This window comes from Podarcis gaigeae (assembly GCF_964106915.1).
Source record: "Podarcis gaigeae genome assembly, chromosome: 9".
Taxonomy (NCBI): Eukaryota; Metazoa; Chordata; class Lepidosauria; order Squamata; family Lacertidae; genus Podarcis; species Podarcis gaigeae.
In genome coordinates, this window is record NC_139685.1 from 39,930,365 (window position 1) to 39,942,326 (window position 11,962).

General features: G+C 40.8%; 1 protein-coding gene across 1 annotated transcript; it reads right to left on the reverse strand.

The window, feature by feature from the left end:
- Nucleotides 1-455: 455 nt before the first annotated feature.
- Nucleotides 456-8,985, reverse strand: FGB (fibrinogen beta chain). Its single transcript, XM_083755813.1, has 9 exons — nucleotides 8,791-8,985; nucleotides 8,547-8,567; nucleotides 6,951-7,157; nucleotides 6,018-6,201; nucleotides 4,590-4,817; nucleotides 3,648-3,761; nucleotides 2,547-2,669; nucleotides 1,407-1,692; nucleotides 456-781 (listed from the first exon to the last, which is right to left on the reverse strand). Exons 1-9 carry the CDS (start codon nucleotides 8,893-8,895, stop codon nucleotides 553-555), a joined length of 1,497 nt encoding a protein of 498 aa, XP_083611939.1. The 5' UTR covers nucleotides 8,896-8,985; the 3' UTR covers nucleotides 456-552.
- Between the last annotated feature and the right edge of the window lie 2,977 nt (nucleotides 8,986-11,962).

An 11,962-nucleotide genomic window follows, 5' to 3' on the forward strand; every position in this document is an offset into this window, starting at 1 on the left:
AGAAATCCTGTAATAAAGAAATGAAGTTACTGGAGCAGAAAATGTCAATACTATAGAGGAAGTATGAGGTATTCAAAAGGTTTTTGTGTTGCCTATCTCTCACAAATGTATCACATGATGTTTGCAAACTATTTCAATGAGGTTAATCCAAGCCAGGAACCCCTGGACCTACCACCCCTGCAAGGTGGAGGGTTTCTTACTTGGCTTTTGGGAAGGTTGTGCAAAGGTTCTGTCAGTGTCCCCGAGCTCTCCTGCAAATTCCCAAAGCTTGGAACCTTGCTCACCTTCGTGGAAGGGAAATAAATGGAGAGTGGGTTTTCTTCCCCTCTCCCTTTATTTATTTATTTCCCTCCCATCCCCATCTGCACAAAGCTGTGATCACATAAGTAAAATAAGTGTAAGATGCTTTTATTCACAGCGCATTTAACCAACATAAACATGGCAGAGTGCGTGTGTTTGCCGGTTAATGTTTTAATGCAAAGTTAGGCTCAAATATATCATGAAACAGATATGAGCACAAAAAATTGCCACTGTTTATTTAAATAACCATCACTATTCTTGGATGATTGGTCTAATCTTCATGCTGGCTTTCTTCAGTGAATGCCAGGACCCTTTCCAATTCATCCATACCATGCCATCGTCTGTTCCGTGTTTTGCCATTTCTGAGGTATAATGCCCACCCCAGTAGTATCTGCCATTTGGATTGGCGGAATGGCAACGGTTGTACCACCAACCACCACCGTCTTCTTTGGAACACTGTTTCTTTGGGTCTGGATTTGGCCTGCGGGGTGAAATATACAAAAGGTATATTTTACATGCACCAATAAAAAAGTAAATGCATAATCTGCAAATCCAACATATATTAATTTATGTTATTAACTGTTTTCAATTCTGAATTTTAAGGTGCCCTGGTGAAGGGTGGGTAATAGATTTAAATTAATAGTAATAGTAATGATAATTACAACCATAATAAATGTAATTGTGCACCCAGTAATAGCTGTATCTTCCTTGGACAAAGTAATCTCTATTAATCACCCAGGAGATCATCCTATGGTTCTCCGAATGATGACTTATATAAATTATATAGCTTATAACTCTTAACACTAGGATACTTTTTATAATCTGTTCCAGCCTGACAGCATGATCCTATACATGTCTAATCAAAAGTCGCTCCCCCTGAATTAGAAATACGCCCCCCCCCCAAGCCTGACAGATGTATCTGTGTGCCCATCAGCCATCGGGGTTCATTTATTGCAATGGTAATAAACTATGTCAGCCCAATACGATGCAGTCGTGCAACATCAAGAGTTGCAAAGGAAGCAGTTCATCTTTAGTCATACCCAAATGTGTCCCAAATGTGTGTGCCAGAGTACAGTAGCAAACCAAGTGCAAACGCATACACATACCAGCCATCATTGTCTCTGTCGAAAGTGCTGAAGAACATGCTATTGTGGATTGTCATGGTTCGGTTTTCGCCATACAGCTGTGAGGCTCCTTCTAACAAGGCGTTTCCAGCTGTGCCCCTGTAGTTACTAACTGAGAGCTGATACTTGTTTGCTTCCCCCTGAATGCTGAATCCTCCATAGTGTGCTTTAACCTTATCACCATTCCAGTCTTCCAGTTCGATTAGAAGTTCAGTGGGTCCCATTTTGGTAAGCTGGCTGATTTTGTCATTTCCGAGCCAATATTCACCTGTGGGATAATGAAAACACATTGGCTAAAGAGATCTTCAGAAGGGGTTTTAAGGAATCTATTCTTTGTCCTAAATCTGTAAAACCTGAACCAAACAAGGCATATTCCAAGAATTATGAGAACACCTAGCTGGACAATGAGTTAAAACCATATGTCATTTTTTCAAACAACAGAAACACAGAAATCTTGCTTATCCCTGCTCTTCTAATCACTCCAATGCAACCAACAGTCTTTTATTGATTTATGTAAGAGGAAAGTTCAGAGACTGTTAAGACAGCTACAGAAAACACTTCTTGACACTGTTTTGCTGTACAAACTTTATGCATTGATACAAAAAGGAAGCAAAGGTAGTCAAAAGTGGCAGGCATTAAGGCATTAAGGTGGCAGTGTTTATCAAACCTGGGTCTCCAGTTGTTGTTGGACTACAACTCCTATCATCCCTGACCACTGGTCCTGCTAGCTAGGGATGATGGGAGCTATAGTCCAATAACAGCTGGAGACTCAACTTTGAGAAATGTTGTAATGATGATTCATTAACACAGCCACTTGATCCATGTAGCTGCAAGTACATAGGAAGATACATTATACCGAGTGGGACTATTGACCCACTTTGCTCAGAGCTGTCTACACTGATTGGCAGCCTCTGTCCAGGGTTTTTGGCAGGGGACTCCCCCCAACCCTACCCAGAGAAGCTGGAGAATGAACTTGAAGCCTTCCACATACAAAGCAGATGATCTACCACTAAGAAGTCATGCAACTCCCAAGTTGCAGTATGTCCTCTCACATTCTTCACCAGCCAAAGCAGCTGATAATAGTTCCATTAATAAGAAGCTGCTCAGAGTCAAGATTCTTACCAGGGGTGTCACAATAGTTCTTTCCACCACTGGATGCAACATTTCCAAACCCTTTTTTATAGGAATCCCATGTTCTTCCAAAGTTAACACTGCCATCTTGGCGGTTTTGAATAAGAAGCCAGCCTGGAAAAGGTAAAAGGATGCAAAAATCACCAGTCATTAACCAAAACAAAGGAAAGAAGAAGAAGAAAGAAATATGCTGGCACAGGTCATTTTAGTGTATCATCAATATGGCCTCAGTAATTTGTGTCTCAGTGTGTCTGAATGTACTGGTATATAGAAGACTTCAGTAAAATAAATAGCTGCACCTCTATCTAAAGGACATGCACTGTCTATTTGGACATTCTCATATCATTTCAATAGCAGAACTTGTCAGTGGATCATTGCTTGTGTAACAGAACGATACCTGCTAGAAATAATGAGATTTTAGCAACTGATTTCTCATGGGGTCAGATGCCCACTCTCTGGGTTATAACCTGAGATTTTTTACCTTGCCCATCTCGAGATGGGCAGGATATTTAATACCAAAATATGCAACTATACTCTAAAAATAAATGTTCACATCAAGGGTGGCACATGAGATTTCAAAGTGCTAAACTTTGATGTGATAGTATCCATAACACATATGCTACTGAGGGTAGGTTAGGGAATCTTCTCAGAATTGAATTCCAGCTGTAGTTTGAGAGAATGTGCATCATGCTTAACTACCAAATACTTAATTTCAAAGTTAAGTTGACAGGCTGTAACTGTTTTCTTGTTAACGCAAAAGCTGCAGGTGTAATACAGTTGGTGCAAATTTCTTTGCCACTCTTTCGGTTCTCTTTACTCAACATAGTAGCAGCTTCAAATGGGCAGCTTCAATGAGTCTTCTCCCTGAATAGCCTTCCCTCTCTCCTTGCCACTGTCACTTGGACTTGTTCTCTCCCTCTGGGACCAACCCACACCACTGGCTAGAAGGCAAGTGGAGGCTACAGTTCCCTCACCTTGCTCTTATCTCTGTTTGCATCCTGGAAGGGGCAGATGAACAGGAAGTAGCAGCACAGATGGGGAAGGGCAAGGGGTCCTGGAAATCAGAAAGGAGCTCCTGTGGGCCCAACTCACCTCCATTGTCCGTTTTCATGTCGCAGTAAACTCTGTATGGTTTGAAAAAAGGATCCGGTTGGACGAGATACATCTCAGATGTTTCACCTCCTTTCCGAATTATGTCTTCGCACTCTGCAATCAGAAAGCCATGATATATATTGCTGAGCAAGCTACAAAAATCTTTCCCTCCCCCCAATAGCTTGGTATTAGCAGAACCAATTACATACAGGCGTAAAATTGTTCACTGCCTCCCACTTTCTTTCTAAAGGATGAATTAAATTGAGAGGATGAAAGGAAGGAAAGAATACTGTAACTGTACTGTTCCACTCACATCCCTCAAACACGGAGTTTTCATAGGGTCTTTGTGTTTAGGGGCCACACCCAATACTTTTGGGGATCCTACTGATGTGAAATGTCTTTTCTCCACCCGTTTTGTTCAAAAACAAGGTTCCCTCAGTAGAATGAGGTAATAAGAGATTTTCATTAGCTTAAGCCGGCATGTGAGTGAACCAATTACCACGAGAGCCATCAACCAATTGGGAAGAAAGGAAGGAGAGGAGAATGGCAGGCAAGTTGGCCTTAGGCCAAGAATGTGGAACTTGCCGCTCTCCAGACATTGCCAGACTACAACTTCCATCATCCCTGACCATGCTGGTCAGTGCTGATGGGATCTGAGAATCCAACAACAACTGGAGGACCACACGTTCCCTGTCACTGTCATAGACCTTGAGATGAAGTTACAGGGCTGCTGTAGCCAGACCATCACCAGCTACAATGGACACAGAAGCTGTAGCTGGCGGTCGGATTGCCCTGCTCATTATTTGGTGGTCACAAGAGATGCCTCATTGGAGATGACAGTGCGGTGTAAGGGTCTCTGTGAATGCGCCAGTGGCACCCTCAAGGCTGCCTGTGCACCTTTCAAACTGTGGAGCAAGAAAAGTCAGGGAAGAGAGAGATTACCTTTGCCAGACACCACAGGTATATTGCATGAAACTGTACAGGGAGTGCGACAGTTTTGCAACTGAGAAGTGACAGTTTTTTGCAGCTCTTGTATTTTCTTTTGCAAACTATCCACAACTGAACGAAGAAGTCGCAGGTTAGTTGGGATGTTGTTGTCTAGGTTATCTTTGATGAAAGTGTAGTGCTCTTCAACCTCCTTGTTGTATTGAGAAATTACATTCTGGTTATCTGGGGAAAAAACCCAAATTCATGTATACTTTTTTTAAAAAAACTGCTAACAGAATAAAAGAGCATTTATTGTGTCAGTACATAGTACATAGTAGACTTTTTTCACCCAATAGGCTAGTAATCTGACACTGACTCCCACTGCCCTCGCATTCCTCTGCTGCATCCTTTGTGCATTTCTTTAAATTGGAAGCGCCTTAAGGCAGAGAACTGACCTCTCATTTTTGGTAAAACAGCATCAGTGTTAATAACACTTACCCAGAGTAGACCCACTGAAGTTAATGGACATGACTAACTTAAGTTCATTAATTTCAATGGATCTAGTCTGAGTAGGACTTAAAGGTAAAGGGACCCCTGACCGTTAAGTGCAGCCACAGACTCTGGGGTTGCGGCGCTCATCTCGCTTTACTGGCCAAGGGAGCCAGCGTTTGTCCGCAGACAGCTTCCGGGTCATGTGGCCAGCATGGCTAAGCCGCTTCTGGCAAACCAGAGCAGTGCATGGAAACGCTGTTTACCTTCCCACCAGAGCGGTACCTACTTATCTACTTGCACTTTGACGTGCTTTTGAACTGCTAGGTTGGCAAGAGGAGTAGGACTTAGCCACATATGTATGGAGGGTACAATATAAATAATAAATACTAATACAGTATGTTATAAACCATGATCAAGATTTCACTTCTGCTTTATCTCCTGGACAAGTACTTCAGATGTTTGTAGATGACATCTGCCTATCTGGTCCAGCACGAGAGTCAGGAATTATTACCCTGATTAGAGATTGATGGCTGGCTGATATGATCAAACTGCCATACTGCTAAATGTGTCATTTTCACACATGGTTCTTACATTCCAATCCCAATATAAATCTATTCAAAATAGACAGCAGTGTTTAAGTTTTCATTTAATGCTATTTTTATGTATGATTTTAATGTCTCTCCTTTTTTCTATTTTTGTTGTGTAAGTCACCTTGAGATACCCAATTACAAAAATATAACTAATACATAAAGGTAAGAACTAATTTTTTTTTTTAAAGCATTCTGCTGTCCCACCACATGTTTGTGCAGGGAGTGTGGTCACGAATGTGCCCTCTGGTGGTCATTATTATCATTCATCTTTCTTGAGAAGCCTTTCAGGACACCCAGAGCAAGGCAGTTTTGCCTATGTATTGATTTGCAGCAAGTGATAAATAACAATAGCAGGGTTTACCTAGTACTTGTTTCTGTTTCTTTGCTAGCCTCTCATCCAGCAGATGGGTATAAGAATATATAGTTGAAGTGGACTGCTCTAGCTTCTGCACTTTGTCCGTTAGATCCTGCACAGTTGGCTTCACCGTCCTTTCCTGTTTCAGCAGCGCAGTCCGCAGCTCACATCCAGTTGGGCATAAGACTCCCTTTAAAAAGCGCGCACACACAAACACAATGCAGCTGAATGCAGTAGGTTAGAGCTAACATGACATTAAGTACATTTTTTAAATTCAATGTGCAAGCTTTTTTAAAAAAAATTATGCAAGTAGCGATGCCATCCCATAGTGCTTGGGTGTGGGTGTGCATGGAGTTCTGAATGGGTAAAAAAGAGAGAGAGACATAATTGGCCCTGTCTATCTGACTCCTTAATTCATACCTGACCATGAGTGATATGGAACTGAATCACAAGAAGGTTACTGCCACAGAATTTCAGGCATATACGGATTGGGCATACAAAGTAGGTACTAACAAATCAATTAACTGGCTAGCCACACATTTGCAGCTAGTTTTGTCATAACAGATGGCTACTAATTGGGGGAGATAAAGAACAGAATGTCTGTGTTATGATGTGTAAACGAGATGAGTTCTTAAAGTTAAACCATTAAAATAGCAATTGTTTAAAAGCAGCTGCCATCTAAATACCTGATGGCCACACAGATGTTTCACTACAGACCCGACAAAGTAGCTCTGAAGCAAGCTCCCCAGCAGGGCATGTTTGTAATTTTTGAAATATCAAGATTACAGCCCAAAGCAAACCAACAAGAAATGGACTGATAAGCACATATACTTTCCCACCAAAGTGCTTCCGAGAGGTAGCCTTATCAAACAGGATGAAACCTACTACTTGGTCTTAAGAATTATCGCCCCACCACACTAGTAATGCACATAAACCTACCAGCTCTTCCGACATATGTTTGCAGCCTCCATGGTCAGGGAATACAATCTGCTCTCTTTTTCGGCCAGCCACAGGTGGTTTGGTTGGACGAGCCCGATATCGAAAGCCACTACTGGGAGGAAGAGGAGCTGGACGGAGAGTTGGATATGGCTCCCGTTTTTTGTTCAGTGGCCTGTGACCTCGTGCATCTACTCCATCGCCGTCAACCTGTTCACCGACGGCAGTGGGAGGATAAATAATCCTGTTACTGTTATAATCTGCAAACAATTTACGTGATAAAAATAATACGTCGTGCATCTACCGAAGTATTTATTCCTCCAAAGTTTTGTTCATTTTCCAGTTGCTCTCTCCTGTGTAGTTTGGGGAGGGGCTGGGGCTGCGTATTTTTAAAGTTTTTCCATATGTCCTTAATGGTTTAAAATGTTTTCATCTATTTTACTTATTTTTCTTTAACCTGTAGTGTTTTGCTGCTTTGTCATGTTCCACCTGGGCTCCTTTGGCAGGAATGGCAGGATGGAAATTGAATAAATAAAGCTGGCAGGTTCACATGTAACCACAAGCCATAGTTAAAACAAACTAAGGTTTTTAAGCCAACAACAAACCATGGCTTCAGATTGTGGTTTGTTGGCAGTGAATAAAGCACAGTTAAGCACTGGGCAAGGTTTATGTGTAATACTAAGTCATGGTTTAATAAACCAAGGGTTAGTATTATGAACAAACCAGGCCTGCTCTAGTATTTTGGACTGGAGCAGGGGGCACAGGGGTCATCAAGGAAGCTCAGAATAAAACTGTATGCAGAAATCTGTCATTGGAGGCAAGTAAATTCTTCAATATATTTGACATTCTTTTGAAACCCATTCGAGGATGGGGAAATCACTTAGCATGTGATCTGGAGAATAACAGCAGATAGAGAAATGCCTGCCTATTTATTCTTTGCTTGCAAATGCACCCTTCCCAGCTGCTCTCTCCTGTGAAAAAATATGCATTGAAATGTGCAGTTTGGTCATAAAAATTATGATTTTTTGTGCTTAAAAATACATAAAGATGCATAAGGAATAGGGCTAGTATTCCTTAGATATTCCTAACCTAACATCCCAATGAAATGAACAAAACCTGAGAAAAAATAAATCCAAAAGCAATGGAAAGCAAAAAACAATTTTAAGATAAAATGAGATAATATATTACAATACAAATAGTTACCCACTGAACTTCATTCAAAAGATTAACTGAATTCACAAAAGGTGACAGTGTTCCCATAGACAAAGTTAATGTGCTATTGAATTGTCATGTTAGAGAAATTTTCTTCCTTTTCAGTATCTTATGTGGAAACAGTCAAACTATACCTGAATAATCCCATGGGGACCAGCATGCTTTCTCACCCTACCCGCCAGCTTTATTTCAAGAAATGAATGATAAATCTCTCTGGAATGGCAATAGTAAATAAATTCTTAAATTGGAGGTAAGTGCATTTTTTTCACACACACAATTATTTGACAGCAAATTATAAGCAAATATATAAGTTTCTGGAACGGAATCCATAATTGTAACCATTATGTGGTTTGTTTTTCTTTAATTAAGAAGAAAACTCGGTCTTACCGGAGCTGCGGTTGTGGTTACCTATATAAAGGAAAAGGGAAGAAAGAAGGGGAAAGGATCAGCATTAATTACACATAACTCAAGAATTCAACCCTTCTTTCTTACATGTTTAGTTTGCAAATTATTATTTCCTTAATGCAAATAAAATGGTATTCGGTTTTGCCTCTATTTTCTGAAATCTAAACCAAAAATGCGAACACATGATTATTATTTTTTTTTTAAAAAAAAACCTTTATATTCTAACCTCCTCTTCATCATCATAGTCAACAGCAGCCTGGGATTTAACGACGACAACAACAGAAAGGAGAAACAGCAAGAGTAGTTTCATGATTTTGGATTGCGTGAGCATCTTAGCAGCTTTCCTCCCCTCTGTAAAATCAGAGAAAGCAAGTCAGTGATCATATATAAATGAATCAACCTGAAGTATCTTAGCTGGTTAACGATAGGTCTGCCATCCCACACTGTTAATATTTAACCTAAATGTTCAGAGTTTGTGCCTGGACAAAGTCTCCAGTTGAGCAACATCTTTTTGCTATGTACCATCTTCAAGGGAGGACAAATAGGTGTCATTTAAATATAGCCATGTTCATTTGCGGAAATTAAAAATGTTGTAGTCGTAAGAAATTGGGTAAAGAAAACAGACTAGCAGTGCTTGTAACTGTAATCAGGGTCTTGATAGTCTTGTTCCTTCGTCTCCTTTTTGCTCTTCAGGTCTCAGCAACCCTGACCCAAAGCTATGTATAACTACATTGTCTCAGATCTAAAGAAAATTAAATGTCATCCTTTAAGTCCCATTGAAATCAATAGGGAGAGTTATTTGTTGTGACTATGCCCCATTAATTCCTATGGAGTTGGTCTTTCCTTTACTCACGTGTAGTTTCAAGTCTGTTACTGTAATTTTACATACCCTTACTGTGGTTTTGGATATTTTTCATACTTTGTAAATGCTAACCTGGTCTTCAAACGGCATTGCATGCTGCCCATCCTAAACCACGTCATCTCCATTTTAAAAAGTGCAATTTATCCTTCAACCTTAAGTCTCACTGTGCAACAGATCAGCAGCTTTGAATGCTTACACAATGAGAAGAGCTTGTGCAAATCTTTAATGCGGCACATCAGACAGATTAACCAGATGACGATTTTTATTTAAGCTTATTAGTTGCATGCTACCTCAAGCTTTCTCCACGCCAAACAAAGTTTTATAAGCATCTATCATCTTCCTACTAACAGTGCCTAGCTAAGTGAGATTGAGGGGTATCAGATCTCCTGCTGCAATCCAAGCCCTGCTGGCTTGGGCCAGCCAGCACAGGAGATACGTGTGTGACTTATCTCCTTTTTTCCTGACATGGCTCTACTTGGAGAATGGCCATAGCTCAATGGTATAGCATCTGCCTTGCATGATGAAGATCCTAGTATCTCCAGGAAAGGATGGGAAATACTCCTGCATTAAACCTTGGGAGAGCCATTGCCAGGCAGCAAAGATGAGCCAGATGGACTGATGGTCTGACTCTGCATGTGGTAGCTTCTATGTAAGTTATGCCAGTTTCAGGAAGTCTGATCCTGGGGCCCAACAGAGATGGTCTCTGTCCTACCAGTGGACATACTTTGGGGCCTAATATTGACTACTATTAGTGAAAGAACTGCCAGCGGTAACTCTAAGCCCACAGAAATATCCATGAGCATAGTTGTACCTTGGAAGTTGAACGGAATCCGTTCCGGAAGTCCGTTCAACTTCCAAAGCATTCGGAAACCAAGGCACAGCTTCTGATTGGCTGCAGGAAGCCCCTGCAGCCAAACGGAAGCTGTGTCGAACATTCGGGTTCCAAAGAACAAACCGGAACACTCACTTCCGGGTTTGTGGTGTTCGGGAGCCAAAACATTTGACTCACAAGGCGTTTGGGATCCAAGGTACAACTGTAGTTGCTAGAATACCAGTTGATAGAATATCAGCTGCTGGGAACTTCAGAAGAGTGCTCTTGAGCTCAAATCCTGTTTGCAAGCTTCCCAAAGGCATCTAGTTGGCCCGTGTGAGAACAGTATGCTGGACTAGATGGGTCACTGATCCAGCAGGCTCTTCTTATGTCATAATGTCGTGTAAATACCGCTTCCCAGAACAGCAGTTGGAGCACACAGGATGAACAGAAGTGTGTATATAGCCAAAAACTTGACTATCTGGAGATATTTAACACTTTTTAGCAAATGTATAGACATATAAAATTGTGCTATATTTGGAAGTCTCACTGAGAGTTCAATAGGACTTACTCCCAGGACCAGAGTTGTTGAAGCTCAGACTTTGGGAAATCCATTCCTGAACATATTTACTGGTATCTATTATTTATTGGCTTGTCTCAGCCTAGGAGTATGTGGAAATGGAGCAGTGAATACAAGTGTTCCACAAACCCACTTAACCCTGCTCCCACTAAGGAAAATAAAAACCACCAGCATTAACTCTGGCTATAGCCATTAAAAGCTGGAACAAATAAAAATGTCTCCCAGCACTTCTTGAAAATGATTATGTTCAAGCCTTCAATATCCATGGGATGGAAATTACACGATTTTAGGGCAACACCAAGAACCTCTCTTTACATGTCCTTGTTGTTCAAATATGGCAAATAGGTGACACAGTATGTTCATTTCCTTGAATTGTTATGAAGTACGTTGCTTTTTCTTTTTTTGATGAGGCAGGAAAACGACCATCTTAGCAATTTTTGGAAGGTACAGTAATTCATTCTACTGAGAGAGAATATGTAGCAGATTCTTCTAGCTCAAGAGTTGGAGGTAAAGAGTTTTTCTTAAAACAAGAAAATGTTGGCTGACATTTCTCCTTTTCCTAGGCTTTCCTCTTATTTACCTATATATTTGGACAGTGGAGAACAGAGACCCTAAACTGCATCGTTTGCCTTGTGGGTTTGTTCAGTCATGGTGCAATGCCCTGCTTTGACTGATAAGCCAAGGCCACTAGTTAGTGACTCTCAGATCAAATGATATGTCTGTGTGCAGCTCTGCAGAATTATATGAGTAGGCCACAGATAAGCCACTGTGTTTGTGCAAGAGGGGGCTCTTTACTGGTTGTTAACTTATTTAGAAATGTCCTTTTCCCCCAAGCAGGGTTGCAAACCTACTCTGTCTTTTAAAAGAGAAGTGCAAACATGAAATCTCTCTCTGACCCTCTCAAATTGTAGTCTGAAGGCAACAAATATTTGTAGTAGTTTCTCGTAAGTGAGAATACATCATGACAATATGCTGGAAGCAAGCAAGTACACACATACACTTTTAAAGATTAATGTGTGGGATGCTTCCTGTTTACTTTCATCAGCTGAGTTAACCCAGTTGTGAAATTTAGCATGGAACTTGAACTAAACAATTAAAAAAAGCTCTGAAAGCTCTCCAGAAAAGTGGGACTCATCAAATGAATA